The 20,702-nt window shown below is 37.2% G+C and overlaps 2 protein-coding genes across 6 annotated transcripts in view; one reads left to right on the forward strand and one right to left on the reverse strand.

Annotated features, from left to right (window-relative positions):
- Positions 1–10,693, forward strand: part of SUPT16H (SPT16 homolog, facilitates chromatin remodeling subunit) — a 33,677-nt gene extending 22,984 nt beyond the window's left edge. Inside the window, exons 18-26 of the mRNA XM_081293511.1 lie at positions 199–317; positions 1,487–1,612; positions 1,916–2,028; positions 2,345–2,420; positions 2,805–2,974; positions 7,429–7,558; positions 8,168–8,297; positions 8,633–8,710; positions 9,339–10,693. Of these exons, the coding sequence (XP_081149637.1) occupies positions 199–317; positions 1,487–1,612; positions 1,916–2,028; positions 2,345–2,420; positions 2,805–2,974; positions 7,429–7,558; positions 8,168–8,297; positions 8,633–8,710; positions 9,339–9,484 (1,088 nt within the window). The 3' untranslated portion in view covers positions 9,485–10,693. The remainder of the gene's footprint in view (positions 1–198; positions 318–1,486; positions 1,613–1,915; positions 2,029–2,344; positions 2,421–2,804; positions 2,975–7,428; positions 7,559–8,167; positions 8,298–8,632; positions 8,711–9,338) is intronic.
- A 115-nt stretch (positions 10,694–10,808) lies between these two features.
- Positions 10,809–20,702, reverse strand: part of RPGRIP1 (RPGR interacting protein 1) — a 78,000-nt gene continuing 68,106 nt past the window's right edge. For 3 of the 5 annotated variants that reach the window (XM_081293510.1, XM_081293506.1, XM_081293509.1), the window contains 3 exons: positions 19,087–19,171; positions 15,052–15,182; positions 10,818–11,055 (listed from right to left, as the gene is read on the reverse strand). In XM_081293510.1, coding sequence (XP_081149636.1) covers positions 10,943–11,055; positions 15,052–15,182; positions 19,087–19,171 — 329 coding nt within the window. In that variant the 3' untranslated portion in view covers positions 10,818–10,942. Of the gene's footprint in view, positions 11,056–15,051; positions 15,183–19,086; positions 19,172–20,702 lie in introns of all 5 variants that reach the window. The other 2 variants (XM_081293508.1, XM_081293507.1) reach the window with 1 other exon arrangement.

A 20,702-nucleotide genomic window follows, 5' to 3' on the forward strand; every position in this document is an offset into this window, starting at 1 on the left:
ACAGATCAGATAATATGGTATGACAAGGAAATGTTGGGAGGATCTACTTAACATTGCTATATGGCCAGTAAGAATGGAAAACTCTACAGTTCTTTGTGCTTCCTCTTACCCTCTTATAACCAGAAGACACAAAATGTCTTTTTATGATCTAACCTAATTATCCTGATTGACACTTAGCTTCTTCATTCTTTTCCCCAGGTTTCCGCTTCACATCTGTCCGAGGAGACAAAGTGGATATTCTATATAACAATATTAAACATGCTTTGTTCCAACCCTGTGATGGAGAAATGATTATTGTCTTACACTTTCACCTCAAGGTATGCCCTTTAACTTAACTAGCTATGATTATGAGCTCTTAAGCAAAATATTTAATTTTTCTCACTTTTTTCCTATAAAATAGTGATAAAAAATCTTGTAACAAAATCATGAAGAGGCTTGGAAAATATGTTTATAAAGTCCACAGTGCCTAGCATCTAGAAGGCACTAAGTATTTTTGTTCCTTTTGTGAGATATATAGTAACTACCAAAAGATAATGTCTAGCCAGCTGCAGTGGTACATGCCTATAATCCAAGCAACTTGGGAGGCTGAGGAAGAAGGATTGCAAATTCAATGCCAGCCTCAGCAACTTAGTCCTGTCTCAAAAAGGAATTTTGTTTTAAATATATATTGTTTTAGTTATAGATGGACACAATACCTTTATTTATTTTATTTTTATTTATGTGGTGCTGAGGATCAAAACCAGTGCCTCACATGCTAGGCAAATGTTCTACCACTGAGCCACAGCCACAGCCCCAACAAAAAGGAAATTTTTACAAGGGTGTTGGGAATGTTGCTCAGTGGTTAAAGCACCCAACATAAGCTTTTGAAGTGTTTGTCAGATTCCTGTTTCTGAAGTAAAAGTTTTTGCTTATACAAAACTTGTTACCAAAGTCTGTTGTAATAAATAGAAGCGCTTTTTAACTTTTACATTCCCAAATACCATTATTTGTGACAGGGATAAACAAGTGGTACTGGGGATTGAAGTCTACCACTGAGCAGTATCCCCAATGCTTTTATTTTGAGACAGGTTCTCACTAAGTTGCTGAGGCCAACCTCAAACTTGTGATCCTCTTGCCTTAGCCTCCTAGATAGCTGGGATTATAGGCATGCACCACTACACCCCGCTGGTTTAATTAATTTTACATGCATGCTATGGAAGCCCATGTCTTGATTACTAAAATGTCCATCCTACATATTTTTATGTTTCATTATCGTGGGGTTTTTTTCTTTTTTTGTTGTAAATGGATCTTTTGTTTTATTTATTTATTTATATGTGGTGCTGAGGATTGAACCCAGGGCCTCACACATGCTAGGCAAGTGCTCTACCACTGAGCCACAACTCCAGCCCCAGCATTATCGTGTTTTGTTTCTCACATATTCCTTCTGTGTGTTAGGTGGCCTAAGTCTTCTGATTTCTTTCTTGTTCTTTCTGTTTTATGCCACCAGAATGCCATCATGTTTGGGAAGAAGCGGCACACAGATGTGCAGTTCTACACAGAAGTGGGAGAGATCACCACAGACTTAGGGAAACATCAGCATATGCATGACCGAGATGACCTCTACGCCGAACAGGTCTGTGAAATTTGGTGTTGAATTTGTAGAGTAGGAAAGGATGTGGTCCAGATCTGAGCACAGGAATTATTGTATTTTATAAACAACTGTGAAGAATAACTCAAATTGTCTGCTTCGATGGTAGTTGTGTTTGGGAATTAGCTATAGATTCACCCTGGTAGTTAATGATGATTTTTAATAAGTTATTTTTTAGAATTGTAATTATGAGAATTAAAGGCTACAGAATCACTTCAAACTTTTGAGGAGAGGTACTATTAACAAGTAACATGATGGCTGTAGTTAATTTTTTTTTTTTTTCTACAGATGGAGCGAGAAATGAGGCACAAACTGAAAACAGCCTTTAAAAATTTCATTGAGAAAGTAGAGGCTCTAACAAAAGAGGAACTGGAATTTGAAGTGCCTTTTAGGGACTTGGGGTAACACATTTTATCTTTTTCTTGATCTGCAGTTTTACCAGGTTGCCTTTTAAGAAAATGGATTACTTTTTTTAATAATAATTAAATGTAAACAACACATCCGGTTTTTTCCCATGACTGATAATCTTTGAGATATCCACTCCCCCTTAAAATTTTTAAGGATTTGCATGAATGGCTAAGGCTAAGAGGTCTCCTGGAGATGAGTCTTCAGTGAGTATGTAGGAGCCTTATTTGGCACAAGGGGAGGGAAGTTTGTCCTAGCAGCAGTAGTTTAACATATGCTAAACCCACTTTTATGAGTTTCCTTTCTTTTCAGATTTAATGGAGCTCCCTATAGGAGTACCTGCCTCCTTCAGCCCACTAGTAGTGCGCTAGTAAATGCTACCGAATGGGTAAGTATGTCTTGCCTCCCTTTATTTTTATTTATTTATTGGCAATGGACCTTTATTTATTTATATGTGGTGCTGAGAATTGAACCCAATGTCTCACACATGCTAGGCAAATTCTCTATCACTGAGCCACAACCCTAGCCGTAAGTACTTTTTAAAAATAGTTTCTTTACATAATTTCCTTGAATTTATTCTTCTTGAGGTTTTTATCTTGCAAATGATTTTACTAGGGCTTCTTAGTATCTCATACTAGTTTACCCTTTCAAAAACACCAAAAAAAAAAAAAAGCTTAGTTTTCCTGTGTGATAATTTAGATCCTGAAAGTATTTGAAAGTACTAGTACTTTGGGGGAAGTATTTATATAATGATCTAGTTCTTATCTAATAGCCGCCTTTTGTGGTGACATTGGATGAAGTAGAACTGATCCATTTTGAGAGGGTCCAGTTTCATCTGAAGAACTTTGATATGGTAATCGTCTACAAGGACTACAGTAAGAAAGTGACAATGATCAATGCCATTCCTGTAGCCTCTCTTGACCCCATCAAGGAATGGTTGAAGTAAGTAAATGTGCCAGTCATCTCCTATTTTAAGAATTTAAGTATTGTATGTTTTACATAAATGTGTAGTGGTGTTCACCTATAGACCCAGCTACTCTGGAGGCTGAGGCACTAAGATTACTTCAGCCCATGAGTTTGGGGCCAGCCTACAAAAAATGTCAAGATTATGCCTTTTTAGAGGAAAAAAACTTTAAAATCCACTGTTGTACTTAAGGTAAGACTATCTTTAGATTAAGTTACAAGGATTTGAGGTCTGTTAAATATGACAGATCCCAAAGAATCCATTCATTTTTTTCCTGAATTCCCAGTAGTAGTTTGTGAATGTTTACATGAAGAAACTAAAAATCCAAGATTTTTTTTCTATCTAGTTGGTACGTGTGTAAAAATATCTGTGTGCATGTATAATAAATGTTCATCCAAAGAGATTCTATACTTCTTACTAGTTCTTTTTTTTTTTTTTTTTTTTTTTTTTTTAATTTGTAACATACGTACATGAGAGGGACACTCATACTCAAAGTAATTTCTTGTGGAAGTACCAGAACCCCAATAATTTAAGGAGTGGTCACTCCCTAATGTGATGTTTGGGTAGCTGTTAAATAGTTTACTCTGCTGTTCCCCATTTCCCCATTATCTAGGAAGTGGAAATGTCTATAAATATAAATCTCCTTTTTAAGAAATGGGTTCACCTCTCTTCTTCCTGATTGTCATGAACTGGGTAGGTTTTCTATGCTGCTCCCTTCCAGCATTATGATCTGCCTCACCTTAGAGCATGGACTGAACCTCTGAAACCATGAGCAATAACAAGTTTTTCCTCTTTAAAAAAAAAAGAAAGAAAGAAATGGATCCATAGCTTAGAAACAAACTGAGGGAAATAAAAATACATGGTTTCTTTTTTTTCCTTTCTTCCTTTCTTTCCTTTCTTTCTTTCTTTCTTGTGCTGGGGGTTGAACCCAGGACCTTGTGCATGTGAGGCAATCACTCTATCAACTGAGCTAAATCCCCAGCCCTGTAAGGATTTTTCCTAAGAAACATGCTAGTAGTTGGGAGAGGAGTACAAGTATTGTATATAAATGCATATGAACTTTTTTTTAAAAATATTTTTGTAGTTATAGATGGACACAATACCTTTAGTTTATTTGTTTGTTTATTGTATGTGGTGCCAGGGATTGAACTCAATGCCTCACGCATGCCAGGCAAGCACTCTACCACTGAGCCACAACCCCAGACCAGCATATGAACTTTTAGCAATCTTTATTGAGAAATTCACCAGTTTATGATATGAGTGTTGGTAAATATATCCACCATCACAGTTAGGATAGAGTGTTTCTATCATACCATGCCTCTATGAAGTCAGTCCTTTCCCGCATCTCCATCACTGATTTCTATCACATTACATTTTTTGCCTGTTATAGAATTTCACATAAATGTAATTACACAGTAGGTAATCTTTTGTATGTTGCATTCTTCACTTAGCATTCAAAATTAATCCAAGTTGTGTGCATTAGTTGTCTTCCCCTTTATTATGGAGTAGCATTTCACTGTATGGATATCTCTTTTTTTTTTTTTACTTTTTTTTTTTTTTTAGTTATAGTTCGGTACAATACCTTTATTTTATTTGTTTATTTTTATGTGGTGCTGAGGATCGAACCCAGTGCCTCGCACGTGCTAGGCATGTGCTCTACCGCTGAGCCACAACCCCAGCCCCTGGATATCTCTTATTTAACCCATTTCCTAGTTAACAGACCTTGTGTTGTTTCTATTTAGGGGCTATTACGAATAGCTCCTATAAATATTACATACAGATTTAAGTACATATAATCTAATTTCCTTTTGAGTAAATGCGGTTGAATAGGATTTTGGTCATAGGGTTAAACGTATATTTAACTAAGAAATTGCTGAATCATTCCACTGTGTCTGTAAAACCAGCTGTCACAGTCAGAATGCAGGTACACTAAAAATATCATATAGAATTATTGTCAGGCTATATGTTATATGAGAACCAAATGAATTTTTTGTTTAGACTGTGTCCTATTCCCAGTATACCTCATTTATATAGATATTCCAGTATCTGAAAAAATCTGAAACACTACTGGTCCTGTGCATTTCAGATGAGGAATATTCAAACTATTTCTTGTTTTGAAATCTACTTAGTATGGTATTTATGTGGCATTTTTTTTCTGGGTTTTTTGTTTTTTGGTTTTTGGGGTTTTTTTTCACTTTATAGACATTCCTCATTTATTTGTTTATTATGCTGGGCATTGAACCCAGGGCTTCATGCACACTAGGCAAACACTTATCGCTGAGCTATGCCCCAAACTCCCACTTTGTTCTATATTATATTTAAAGTGGGTTACATGGAGACAGCATATATTTGGGTCTTGGTTTGGTTTGGAATGTTGGGGGGGGGGGTTTATCAGTATGGTTGGGTTTGATCTACCAGTCTTACCATTTATTTTCTATATTTCCCATCTATTCTCTTTTTCCACTTTTCATGCCATTTTTTATTATTATTTTTTTTATGATTCTGTTTTATCTTCACATTTGGCTTGCTAGCTATACCCTTTTATTTTTGTAATGATTGCTATAAGGTTTGCTTATACATTTTTGTTTTTTTAATGTGGTGCTGGGAATCAATCCCAGTGACTCACACATGCTAGGCAAGCACTTTACCACTGAGCCACAATGCAGCCCTACATGTACTTCTTTAATTTAATCGTAGTATGCTTTCAGTAGTATTGTACAACTTAACACGTCTTACTGTTATAAGGTTCTTATGCTTTCGTCTCTTCTTTTTGTCATTCATTTTACTTCTAACTTATTATACAGTCTGCAATTTACCACATTATTTTAGCTTCAAAACAATTATATTTTAATTTACAAATGGGGACATTTTATATGTATGTATTTTACATATAAATATAAATTATGTGTATTTACCATTCCTAGTGCTCTTGGTCCCATTTTGTACTTTCCTCTTCCTAATGAATTTTTTTACTTTTGAGAGGTATGTTTTCTAGTGATAGATTCTCAATATTTTTCCCACCGGATACAGAATTCTAAGTTGACAGACAGTCATAGAGTAACTTAAAAAATATTGCTTGGTGTGTCTTCTGGCTTCCAGAGATTCTTAGGAGACATCTGTTGTTACTCTTTTTTCCCCTGTATATTGTCATTTTTTCCTCAGGCTGATTTCAGGTGGCTTTCACAGTTTGGTTATTTGGTGCTTTGGTGAAGTTTTGTTTATTTTGCTTGATGTTTCTTGAGCTTCTTAGTTATGAATGTAGGTTCTATAGTTTTCTTCACATTGAGCTATTATATTATCTCTTCTTTATATTCAAGTTTCGCTCTTCTATCTTGAACATGAAGAGAATATTTATAATAGTGGGTGGTTTTTTTGTTTCTTTTTTGGTAGTACTGGGGATTGAACCCAAGGCTACTAAACTAGCACTTTACTACTGAGCAACATCCTCAGCCCTATAATAGCCTATTTAATGTCCTTGTCTGCTACTTTAATTCATCATCTCTATATTCTGAATGTTTCTATTGATGGATTTTCCTGCTGCCCCTTTGAGTGCTGATATTTGTGATCAGTTGCCAGATTTTGTGATTCCACATTGTTGGATGCCATATTTTCTCATATTATTTTAGATGTTTTAGATTTTATTTTAGGATACAGACAGTTTTCTTGGATTCTCTTTGATTCTAGAGGCTTATTCTCAGATGTCTTTGGCATGGGTTTGGAACAACCTTTAGTCTAAAGCTGATTAACCTCAACTACTACTATATGATATTCTTCCGGTTTTGTTTTGGTTTTGTTTTAAGGTGTGCCCCTATCTTCAAATAGGCCTTTCATCAAATAAACAAAACACAGGAAGTGGTGAAAAGTTGAGAAGGGAAGAGCTAGGGCCAGTAAAAAACTGTCTATCTCTTAACTTGGTAGTGTGAATGATCAGAGTTGAAAAATAATCACAAAAGTGATTATAAGTTAAGACCATTTGCAATTAAGAGTGGGACCAGCTGGCACGTGCCTACAATTTCGGTAGCTCAGGTGGCTGAGACAGGAGGATCTCAAGTTCAAAGCCAATCTTAGCAACTTGGTGAAACCTTGTCTCAAAATAAGAAGTTTTAAAAAGGGCTGGGATTGTGGTTCAGTGGTTAAGCATGGGTTCAATCCCCAGTACCAAAAAAAAAAAAAAGAATAGGACCAATGAGGGAAAAGACAAACTTAAGTAAACAGGAAGGAAAGACTAAGGGAAAAACCCTGTGTTTAAGGAAGAAAATGGAAGAGAACACTGAGCTCAGACTTGGTTGAGAACAGTTTGTTTTAGTTGGAAAAGATTATCTGTTCTTCAAGGAAACTAATGGTCAAGATCACGTGGGGGAAGGAGATCACATTGGAAATTCTCAGAAAATACAGAAGATTGATTCTGATTTTGTAATGTCATTTCTCTCAGTTCCTGTGACCTAAAGTACACAGAAGGAGTACAGTCCCTCAACTGGACTAAAATTATGAAGACCATCGTTGATGACCCTGAGGGCTTCTTTGAACAAGGTGGCTGGTCTTTCCTGGAGCCTGAGGGTGAGGTGCGTGAGTGTGGGGTTTTTTTTCTGGCAGACAGTGTTGCCTGCTGTCATTTTGGCAGTTAGGAGAATGGCATACAGGGAGCACATAAAGGATCAGACCAACTGGGAGAAGCTTTGAACGCAACTTGGTATTATTATTTTTCCTAGATAGTTTTACAAGTAAGTGATAGATTGGCTATTGGTGACCACTCACATGATTTCTTTGAAATTATGAAAAACATTCCACACGAGTTTTATAAGAATCACTTAATGAAAAGTGGTCCTTGCACATTTGCATAATACAATATTACAAAGTTTCTGTCATTAATTTCCCTAGGTAAGGAGGAATGAAATCAATCATTTAGAAATGAGTCAGTGTGCCCTGTTTCAATCCCTAGCACAAAATAAAGAAGGAAGATACACTGATGCGCTGGTTAAGAGTCTGATAACAGTACTTTGCCATTAATTTTAGACAAGTGATTTGATCTCTTAGTCACTCAGGGTTTTTTGTTGTTGTTGTTGTTGTTTTTCATGTAAAATGTTGATGTACTAATTGGGTAGAATTTCTTCATTATAAGGTGAATATGGGAATGGAAAGTTAATAGTATTATGGTCTTTCTAACTTGCCAGGGGAGTGATGCCGAAGAAGGGGATTCAGAGTCTGAAATTGAAGATGAGACTTTTAATCCGTCAGAGGATGACTATGAAGAGGAAGAGGAGGATAGTGATGAAGACTACTCATCAGAAGCAGAAGAATCAGGTTGGTCTTTTATAAGAAAGAAATTTGTCATGGCTTTTTAATATGATTTCTAGAAACTTTGTTTTTGTTGTTTTGTTTGGTACCTGGAATTGAACACAGGGGTATCCAGCTACTAAACCACATCCCGAGTTCTTTTATTATTTTAAAACAAACACAGTCTTGCTGAGTTGCTAAGGCTGAGTTTTAAACTTGCAGTCCTCCTGTCTCAGCCTTCTAAGTCACTGGTATTGCAGGTGTGTGCCATTATGCCAGGCTAGAAACTGCTTTTTTTTTTTTTTTTAATTCTGTCATTCTATGATGTTTCTGTTTCTAATTTGTGATCATTGTTATTTCAGACTATTCCAAGGAATCATTGGGCAGTGAAGAAGAGAGTGGGAAGGATTGGGATGAACTGGAAGAAGAAGCCCGAAAAGGTTAAAAAAAATAATTGTTTTTGTTTGGTGTTTTTATTTATTCATTCATTTATTTATGTACAAATTTTTGACATGTTTCTGTAGTTTGATGTATTAGTATTAGTAGCCTCATGAGAAGAACAAAAAAACATGATGAAACTTGGAGCCATAGCTACAGTTTTATTGAATAAAGGAGAAATAAGGTCCAGAATGTATCTAACTTCTCCAAGTAGATAAGACACCACCTTAACCGGATGTCTTTTTCATCTGCCAAAGTTTCCAGGGTGCTCATAGCCATGATACCACATAGTCATGTAAGGCTCCAGGTTAGGAGGAATATCTTTGTAGTGCTAATCTAGTTACTCTGAAACCAAACCCCAAATACAAGTTAAAGATGAAGAGGAAACATTATCTGCTGTATCCCAGACATGATAGGTATTTTGAGCAGGACATCGTACTTAATCCTTAAATAATAATTCTTAAAAATAAATAAAGATTCAGAAAGGTTAAGCATCTGGCCCCGGGTCACATACTAATAAGTGATAGATTAAATATTAAAATTCAGGTCTGACTAAAGGACATTCTCTATACTATTTCATGCTATCCAGTAGGTAACTAAAGCTAACCAATAATACTTTCTTCTGTTTAGCGGACCGAGAAAGTCGTTATGAGGAAGAGGAAGAACAGAGTCGAAGTATGAGTCGAAAGAGGAAGGCATCTGTACACAGCTCAGGCCGTGGCTCTAACCGTGGTTCCAGACACAGCTCTGCACCCCCCAAGAAAAAGAGGAAGTAACATCTGAACTTTGGCTCTGAGCTCTATTCTTCCTCCAGCCAACTCCTGAAAATTTTACATGACATAGAAACTGTATTTTTCCTTTTATTTTCTTTGAAGTTTTGCCATTTGTGTGTATGGGTTTAGGGGGCCATTTGTGTGGACCAATCTACTCGGGGAATTTCAGGCCCACCAGGACCCGTGCCAATGGCCCCAGTTCAGATGGCAAGGGAGGAGGTATTCTTGAAGAAGGGCGGAGGCTTCAGCTGTTAATAAATACCATTCATTCCTCTCTTCCTATCACCTTCTACCAGGACATCGATGGCTTCTGACACCTTATCTTTGGTGTCTCTAAAGCTGTATTTCTAAGACAGTGGTACAAGGAGCTCCTTGACTACCTGTACCATGGTTCTTGACCAGCAGATTCAACCCTCCATCCTACCCCACTGCCATGACCTTCCTCACGTCTAAGTTCCATCTTTGCAATACTCAAGAAAGGATTCTTGGAATTTGCTAACAATTGTGATGCAGCTTGAGCTAGTGAGGCAGTTTGGGCTGGTGGCTTCATCAGTTTTCCTGGTTTCTGGCCTCATGCAGGTTCTGAGGTATCTCTGCTGCCTTGGAAGACATAAGAAGCAGTGACACTCCCTGGCTTGGTTTTTCTTCTTAAAATTCCCACATGGTACAATGATAGAAGGCAAAGTTACCACAGTCTCTTTTCTGATGTATCTAAGGAAGAATGGTGGTACCTCACATACTGCTTCAAATGAAACCTAGAGGGAGGCTCAAAGGAGTCTACATTTAGATCTGGAAGGGCAATTCATGCCTTGGGCCTAGAATACCCTGACAAGAGAAGAGAAGAGGAAGGGAGGCCATTATCTACAGCACAGCCTCTCATCACTGCTGCTCCTTATTTTTACTTGTCCTGCATTGTCCTGTATTTATCACAGTTTCTGTTGAAGAACAGCTTTTTAAGTATTGAGGGAGTTTATCTTGCCATCCTCCCCTCCTGGTTCTCTGCACCCACCTGTCCCACTGCACTTCCTTCTGTGTTCTGTGACTAAGAGAAGAGGGGGGGAAGGGTCTCAGATTTTATGTTTTGTTGTTTTTTGGTTTTTTTGTTTTTGTTTTTGTTTCTCCTTAGCAGTAGGACTTGATATTTTCAATTTTGGAAGAACTAAAAGATAAATAAACTGTGGGTTTTTTTGTTGTTTTGTTTTTATAAATTCATCTTTTGTGACCATTCCTTTGCAGTCCCTGAAAGCAACCTGCTTATCACCTGGTTAAGTGCTGACGCATTGGAAGGAAAATGCCTTTACCCCACTAGTATCACAAAAATAAACCTTCATCGCTAAACTTTTATCATTAGACTGAGAAATAATAGATACCACAGTAAACCAAATTTATGGCATAGCAAGTTACTTTAAGAGATTTTTACTATGATTCCCTTGGATTTTAGAATGGAAAAGCATTGTTCCTTCATGAAAACAAATCTTCAGTCATCTCCTTGTAAATACCATGGAGGGCAGCAGCTGCTTGAAGAGAAACTTTCAGCCTTCCTATTGGAATTGCCTGGTCTTCAGGGCTAAAAACTTTGGAGAAAAGCAAAAGTATTAGGCAGTAGCATCTTCAATTTAAAAAACTCAAAACAGATATTTGTTATCTTAGGTACTGAGGATACTAAGTGAATAAAGTAACTACCCCAATTCATGAGGAGATTCTGTCTAGTGGATAGAAAACAGTCGTTGCAGTATAGTATATAATTGTTGTAATAAGTAAAAGCCCAGAGTGCTTTGGAGACAAGGGGCATGTGCCAGAATGGAGAAATAGAAGGGTTTCCTTTTTTTTTTTTTTTTTAGAGAATTTTTTTTATTTTTTAGTTTTTTCGGTGGACACAACATCTTTTGTTTGTATGCGGTGCTGAGGATCGAACCCAGGCCGCACGCATGCCAGGCAAGCGTGCTACCGCTTGAGCCACATCTCCAGCCCTAGAAGGGTTTCTGGAGACAGTTCATGAGCTAAGTCTAAAATATAAGACATGCTCCAAGTATGCCAAGACATGAGAACATGTGTTTGGAAAACAACAGTGAAGGGCAGGAATGAACCTATACAGATAAGTAGGGCAGATCACAAAGGACTTGTTCTAAAGAATTTGATTTTGACCAAAGGCATCAGAAGTGGCAGTGTCCCTTTTGGGCTCTAGGAAGGTGACCCCATTATTCAAAAACTTCAAAAGGGCACAACTAAGCCTAGGAGAGTAGTTATGAGGCTTTTGCAGTGTAAGGGAGGATCTTAAGTATAACAGTTGCTTATGGGGTGGGGAACGATTCAAAACATAAGTAAAATTTTGTTAACTCAGTGTTGGGAGTAAGGAGAAAAGGTCATGACTGAAAATGGCCATTGTAATCTGAATAATGGAATACAAGTTAGAAAGTTTAAAATTAGAGTTCAGGGGAAGTAATGGCATCTATCATGTATCTACGTAGTATAAACAATCTGGTCTAGAAACCTAGATTTCAGATCATCTAAGCAATAGTTAAAACCCTGTGAGTGGATTCAACCACCTGTTCCCAGACAGTATTATGTAGAAAAACCAAGAACTGAACCAGAATAATTAAATATTCAAAGGAACAGTCCAGGGAAGAACAATCTACAAAGCAAAAAAGGGCCAGCCAGCTAGAAAGTGATAGTTATCCTGGGGGGGGGGGGGGAAGCCAGGTGTGTTGGTTCATACCTGTAAGGGCTAGGGATGTAGCTTAGTGATAAAAGTGCCCCCAGGTTCAATCCCTAGTATGAAAAGAAAAAAAAATGTTTAAAAAGGAAGAACCATTACTGGTTTAGTGAAGTCAGGAAAGATGAGTAAAAACCAATTGGGTTTGGCAATTAGGAAAAGTGAAAATATTCACAAAATGCTTGGAATGGAAATAATGCAAAAATATAGGAGGTACAGAGATAAAACTGCTTTGGCCTGATCATTCAGTGAATAGTTCAAAGGAGTTGAATTTTGCAGTGATAAGGTAGATATAGGGCCAGAAAGCAGATTGTCATTTTTAAAATTAAAGACCAACATGTTTAAAGCCTTGGGGGGGAAGAGAGAGGATTACTCTTTTAAGTTGGTTTTATTGGATGATTAAAAACAATTTGAGAAGCATGCATTCATAAGCATGGGAATTTTGAGATCACTAGAAAAGGCTAATAAGAGTTTTTCTTGGCACTGAAGTCTTGGTTATGTTCAAGGATGAAACAGATTAGTGGAATTGGAAGTGGCTAACAGATGGCACTTGCCATGTGCCAGGCACTGTCTATGTGGCCCTTAGTCTTCCATTATTTACCAAAGTGTCCCTTTAATCTTCACAATAACCCTGTGAAATACATTCTACTGCTATTATCCCTGTTTTGAAGTTGAGAAAAGGCATATAGAGGTTAAATAATCATAGTTGGAAAGATACTAAAAGAACACAATGAATTTGTGTCAACCTGCTAAAGTTTGAACTGTAGTATTTGATCTGAAGAGTATTCCTATATAATCAGAACAACTTTATATCAATTCAGTAAACACAGTACATCAAATAATAGTAGAATGTGGTCAAGACAAAAAAGAGTGATTATCACTTGGTGACCAGTGGATATGAGGGAAGAAGAGAGTTGGTATCCATATGGAATATGGGACTGTACATGAACAAATTAACAGAGAAAGGTATTAGCTAACTTTACAAACCTTATCTGATTAAGAGTTCTGGAAATTCTGATGTCTGAGTTTTATTGAAATTAATTTTTTTTAAGTATTTGTTTTAGTTGCAGTTGGACATAATACCTTTATTTATTTTTATGTGGTGTTGAGGATCAAACCCACATGCTAGGCAAGCGCTCTACCACTGAGCCACAACCCCAGCCCCAAATTAATTTCTCTTTAAATAAAAAGTATTCCATAACTGGGTATAGAAGCACATGTCTGTAAGGCTAATAACTTAAGAGGCTGATGCAGGAGGATCGCAAGTTCAAAGCCAACCTCAGCAACTTAGCAATGCCCAAAGCAACTTAGCAAGGCCCGGTCTCCAAATAAAAAATTTTAAAAAGGGGGACTGGGGCTTTGGCTCAGCAGTAGCACACTTGCCTGGCATGTGTGAGGCACGGAGTTCGATTCTCAGCACCACATATAAATAAATACAAGTTTATCAACAACTAAAAAAAAAAACTTAAAAAGAGGGATGCAGGGGGCTGGGGATGTGGCTCAAGCAGTAGCGCGCTCGCCTGGCATGCGTGTGGCCCGGGTTCGATCCTCAGCACCACATACAAAGATGTTGTGTCCGCCGAAAACTAAAAAAAAAAAAAAAAAAAAAATCAAAAGGGGGATGCAGCTCAGTGGTTAAAACACCAAAAAATAAATAAATAATAATCCCTATCTCAAAAATTGTAGAGTCAAAATAGATTCTAATTGTAATGAGGTAATAAGAGAGCTAAAATAAATAACTGATTACTTTTTGTGCTGGATCCAGAAATGAAATACAGACAGCTATGGGGAAGAGATCTCAATTCAGTTCGTCTCTCACCATCTTCAAAGTGATGATGATATATTGAAGGCAAAACAAAATTATTCAATATTAGGATGTTTTTCTTAGAAAATTAGGAACTGATAAGATTGGCAGCCACTATGAAGTCAAACAACAACAAGTGCTGGCGAGGATGTGGAGAAAAGGGTACACTTGTACATTGCTGGTGAGACTGCAAATTGGTGTGGCCAATTTGGAAAGCAGTTTGGAGATTCCTGGGAAAGCTGGGAATGGAACCACCATTTGACCCTGCTATTGCCCTTCTCGGACTATTCCCTGAAGACCTTAAAAGAGCATGCTACAGGGATACTGCCACATCGATGTTCATAGCAGCACAATTCACAATAGCTAGACTGTGGAAACAACCCAGATGCCCTTCAATAGATGAATGGATAAAAAAAATGTGGCATCTATACACAATGGAGTACTATGCAGCAATAAAAAATGACAAAATCATAGAATTTGCAGGGAAATGGATGGCACTAGAGCAGATTATGCTTAGTGAAGCTAGCCAATCCCTAAAAAACAAATACCAAATGTCTTCTTTGATATAATGAGAGCAACTATGAACAGAGCAGGGAGGAAGAGCAGGAAGAAAAGATTAACATTAAACGGAGACATGAGATGGGAGGGAAAGGGAGAGAAAAGGGAAATTGCATGGAAATGAAGGGAGACCCTCATTGCTATACAAAATTACATATAAGAGGTTTGTGAGGGGAATGGGAAAATAAACAAGGAGAGAAATGAATTACAGTAGATGGGGTAGAGAGAGAAGATGGGAGGGGAGGAGAGGGGGGATAGTAGGGGATAGGAAAGGTAGCAGAATACAACAATTACTAATAGGGCATTATGTAAAATTGTGGATGTGTAACCAACGTGATTCTGCAATCTGCATTTGGGGTAAAATTGGGGGTTCATAACCCACTTCAATCTAATGTATGAAATATGATATGTCAAGAGTTTTGTAATGTTGTGAACAACCAATTAAAAAAAAAAGAAAATTAGGAACTGAGAAGCACAAAAATTTGTATTACTTACTATCTAATTCTTGTTCTAGAATATCTCTTCCTGATTCAAGGATCTGCCACAGTCCAAGGTATGCATATCCTACTTCTTCACATTCTTTCTTTTCTTCATCCATAGGATCACTCACCACTGTAAACTTTAAACTAAAGGGGGAAAAATCCATTTATTTCAGTACTGCTGATCCCCTTATACTTTAAAAAGAAAAAGAAAAATAATCATAAAAAATACAGTATATTCTCCCCTGAATCACCTTTCTTTTGCCTATATTAGACAAGATGACAACAAAGTGAGGAATCAATGTAATTTTAATTAAGTAAAACTATTTATTTAAAGACCCATTACTACAGGCACTTAGAAGAAAACACAAAGATTTTTTTTTAATATTTATTTTTTAGTTTTCGGTGGACACAGCATCTTTGTTTGTATGTGGTGCTGAGGATCGAACCGGGGCCGCATGCACGCCAGGCAAGCGCACTACCACTTGAGCCACATCCCCAGCCCCAAACACAAAGATTTTTAAAAATAAGTTGATCAGATCTCAAAACTATCAAGATAAAATTCCTGGTAAGGGCTGGGGCTGCGGCTCAGCGGTAGCACACTTGCCTGGCATGTATGAGGCATTGGGTTCGATTCTCAGCACCATGTATAAATAAATAAAGGTCTATTAACAACTAAAAAAATTTTTCTAAAAATTCCTGGTAACACAATTTACAATGTTGAAGGATTTATTGTGAGAAATATTATGGATATTAGGAGAAGTTTTCTAAATAAAATTTGGATCCCAAACATGAGCAAAGGCAACACAAGGAATGCAAAATTGGAAAACAAGTATAAAAAGTACATTCCTTGGAGTACTCACAGATGATGCTGTAAAGCACATAGTACAGTGCCCCAAAAGCAATGAGTAGTCATTGACAACTAGTATTATCCTGATTTAGCCTAGTAAATGGTATTAAATTCTAGAAACTTGTACAATCCATAATAATCCCATTAATTTCCTTAGATAAAATTCACTATTTTAACCATTTTACAGTATTCAGTGTGTTTTAGATAAGCATAATATGTTACCATCAGTACTAATTCCAGAATGATCATTACGTCAAAAAACAAACCATCTTGATTAAGCAGTCACTACCCATTCTTTCTCCCAGTTCCTGGCAACTGCTGATTACTTTCCATCTCTCTAGATTTGCCTATTCTGGACATTTCGTATTCCTATTAATTTTGGTGGGGAGGGTATCAGGGATTGAACTCAGGAGCACTTGGCCACATCCCCAACCCTATTTTGTATTCTATTTAGAGGCAGGATCTCACTGAGTTGCTTGGCACCTCATCTTTACTGAGGCTGGCTTTGAACTTGCAATCCTCCTGTCTCAGCCTCCTAAGCCACTGGGATTACAGGCATGTGCCACTGCGCCTGGTTCTATTAATTTTTAAAAAGCAAATCTTGGAGCTGGGGTTGTGGCTCAGTGGTAGAGTGCTCACCTAGCACATGTAGGGCGCTGGGTTCAATCCTCAGCACAATATAAAAATAAAATAAAGGTATTGTGTCCAACTACAACTAAAACAAAATATTTTAAAAAAAAAAGCAAGTCTTGATGCTAATAATGCTAAGGGAGCAAGAACTGGACTAAAAATTCAAGTTCTTAAAGCACAGCTAAACAAGATTCACTTGAAAAGAAGGCCTTCCTAAAAAGGATACATTTTCAGTAGGGTAAACAATATTCATTTGTGATTATCACAAATTCTATATCACTACTAAGATCTTCAACAATGCAAAGGTATAATGCTAACTTCCCTACCCCAGCTTTCCAGGAAAGGGATAGTAACTGGCATTGCTATGGGCCAGCCACCATGCCAGGTGCTTTTGTAAACTATGTCACGTCAATTTTATTCTCACAAGAGCATTGGAGTTAGTTAGGTAATATTGCAAAGATGAAGCTAGTAAGTGAGAGAATTAGGATTCAAAACCAGGCCTGTCAGAATACAAAGCCATTCTACTGTCAGCTGTACAATACTAACAAAAAAAAAAAAAAAATCAAAGGCAAAATCAATCAAAATCTAAAATTGAGTAGAAAAGGATCAACACTGTAATATACTACAGGAAGAGAGAGTTATAAGAATTCTGAAAATTAAAAAAGTAAGTAAAGGAGCTGGGGTTGTGGCTCAGCTGTAGAACACTCGCCTAGCATGTGTAAGGTGCTGGGTTCAATCCTCAGCACCACATTAAAATAAATAAATAAAATAAAGGTATTGTGTCCAACTACAACTTATTTAAAATATTTTTTAAAAAAGTAAAAGCGAAAATTAAATTTAACATTAGCACAGAAGGCAAATTATCAGTCTCCATTTCCAAAAGTTATCAATAAATTTTTTATCTAAGCCCACAATAATACTGAAGTCAGCAACACTTTTTTTATTTATTTTTTTTTTTAAAGAGAGAGAGAGAGAGAATTTTAGTATTTATTTATTTTTTATTAATATTTTATTTTTTAGTTTTCGGCGGACACAACAGCTTTGTTGGTATGTGGTGCTGAGGATCGAACCCGGGTCGCACGCATGCCAGGCGAGCGCGCTACCGCTTGAGCCACATCCCCAGCCCAGCAACACTTTTTTTAAACTGGCTCCTTTTTTCAGTCCTTTCTAGGAGACAAAGTAAAATTATTGGAACTTTAGAAAAGTAACAAAACACTAGCCCTGAGGTTGGGTTCTGGCTCAGCGGTAGAGTGCTGGCCTAGCACATGCGAGGCCCTGGGTTCGAGCCTCATTATTTTAACCATTTTACAGTAAAAAAAAAAAAAAAAGTAAACAAAATAAAGATATTGTGCTCAACTACAACTAAAATATATATATTTTTTTAAGAGAGAGAGTTTAATATTTATTTTTTAGTTTTCAGTGGACACAACATCTTTATTTTTATGTGGTGCTGAGGATCAAACCCAGAGCCTCGCGCATGCCAAGTGAGCGTGTTACCGCTTGAGCCACATCCCCAGCCCAATATATATATTTTTTAAAAAATAATAAAACACTAGCCCTGTATCATTTCTTAATCACACACAGGAGCAGGATTGCCAGATTTCCAAAATTAAACCAAAACATATGAAATTTGAAATTCAGCCAAACAATAATTTTTCTTTTTAGTATAAGTAACCAATACATATAACTTGGAAACTCTATAAAGTCTCAGATTAAAGGAAAAATAAAGCCTATTGGCTTTCCTAAATTTTAAAGGAGATATAGAATTTACTTAGTTATAACAAAATTGAAATATTCCCATAAAAAGACAATTTTAAAAGTCTAAATGTAAAATTAGTATTACCAAGGCACAATTTTTAGCAAGCTAGGAACACTTCTTCATGTGAGAACTTAATTAGCTTAGAATATCAAAGCATGCTGTCCATTCCATGTCAATATACGATTACTGCCACAAAAAGGACCGTCAAGGGCTGGCATGGGTGAGAAATGATCTAAACCTATAGGATTAAATAATTGATCAAGTAATCACAAACATCAGTTGGGCTCAAATAGATGAGAAATTCATTAATAGTATATTAACTTAGTGGTAACACTCCTGTAATCCCAGTGACTTGGGAAACTGAGGCAGGAGGATCACAAGTTCAAAGCCAGCCTCAGCAATTTAGCAAGGTCCTAAGCAACTTGGCAAGACCCTGTCTCAAAATAAAATAGGGGTGGGGATGTAGTTCAGTAGTTAAGCACCCCTGGGTTCAATCTCTGGTACCAGGAAAAAGAACAGTAAATTAACTTGGCAGGCACAGTTTCCCAGCAATTTGGGAAACTAAAGCAGGAGGATCACAAATTCAAGACCAGCTTGGGCAATTTATTGAGACCCTGTCTCAAAATAAAGATAAAAATGGGCTAGAGGTATATAGCTCAGTGGTTAAATACCTAGTAATCCCCATACACAAAAGAATAAATTAACTCGAAAGAAATTGTTAAAATATTCAGCATCAACACAAAACTAAACTCAGACTTTTAAATTCCTGTTTGAATATCTCCTTCCTTTTAAAGTGGAAATCAGATGCTTACTGTCCTTGCTCAGGATTTTGTGCATTCAACATGGCAAAGAGAAATTGCCTTCGGCCTTGTTGCTCCAGTGGGTCCAGGTCTATCACTGTATTAAAGGTAAGAAAAAAAGCAAAAAATCACATACTGTTGCTATTTGGGCATGAAGTCTTTCATAAGTAGTCTATGTAAAAAAGTTACAAACTAGATCTATGAGCTGGCTCCCCCACTTTTTTTTTTTTTTTTTTTTTTTTTGTAAATAAAGTTAATCACATGCTCTTCACTGAGCTACACCCCCAGCCTGTGCTTGTTTTTGAAACACAATGGCAGTCAATAGAGACTGTCTGGCCTACAAAGCCTAAACTATTTACCATCTGGTCATTTAAGAAAAGCTGTTCTATCATATGCCAAAATAAATGTGCTCCCATTACTCCCTAACCTAGAGAATTCTAGGGAGACTGATTCTTTTGGGGCACCTGGAGATTCAAATTTGTGGTAGGGTCAACTCAGGACACCTATCTTTTTGTATAGGAATGTTGCAACCTTAGCACACTTTCCTGTCTATCTTTTAGTTTAATATGGTGACAGGATTTAATTCAGACTGTTGTGTTGTATGAGACTTTTGTGAAGGCTGCTTAAAGGGCTCAGCTGGGAGGCATTCTTCCTTTCCCCAGCAGTCATTAGGAACCTTGGGTTAACCACAAAGATAGAAGGTTAGGTAGGCTGTGGGATGATAGGAAGACGACAGTCCAGATCTCTGATAGTTGCACACACCTCAGATTTGCCAGCCCATCTCAGAAATTTTGTTACCTAAATGAGAAGTCAACTTCTATCTTGTACATACTAGGGCAGGATATACTAAGAAAATAAATTAATTTTTAAAAAGGAAAAGAGTATGGGGCTGGGGATGTGGCTCAAGCGGTAGCACACTCGCCTTGCATGCGTGCGGCCCGGGTTTGATCCTCAGCACCACATACAAACAAAGATGTTGTGTCTGCTGAGAACTAAAAAATAAATATTAAAAAAAAAATTTTTAAAAAAAGGAAAAGAGTATTCAGACACAGTTGCACTTGTCTCTAATCTCAGCTACTCAGGAGGCTAAGGCAGGAGAATCCCAAACTTGAGGCCAGTCTCAGGAGACCTCAGACAAGATCTCAAAATAAAAAATAAAAAAGGTTGGCATTTGATTTTTAGGGATTGGCTGGCTTCACTTAGCATAATCTGCTCTAATACCATCCATTTCCCTCCAAATTCTATGATTTTGTCATTTTTTAATGCAGAGTAATACTCCATTGTGTATAAATGCCACAATTTTTTTTATCCATTCATCTATTGAAGGGCATCTAGGTTGGTTCCACAATCTTGCTATTGTGAATTGTGCTGCTATGAACATTGATGTAGCAGTGTCCCTGTAGCATGCTCTATTTAGGTCTTTAGGGAATAGACCGAGAAGGGGAATAGCTGGGTCAAATGGTGGTTCCATTCCCAGCTTTCCAAGAAATCTCCATACTGCTTTCCAAATTGGCTGCACCAATTTGCAGTCCCACCAACAATGAACAAGTGTACCCTTTTCCCCACATCCTCGCCAGCACTTGTTGTTGTTTGACTTCCTAATGGCTGCCAATCTTACTGGAGTGAGA

This window comes from Spermophilus citellus (genome assembly GCF_964194105.1).
Source record: "Spermophilus citellus genome assembly, chromosome: 4".
Taxonomy (NCBI): domain Eukaryota; kingdom Metazoa; phylum Chordata; class Mammalia; order Rodentia; family Sciuridae; genus Spermophilus; species Spermophilus citellus.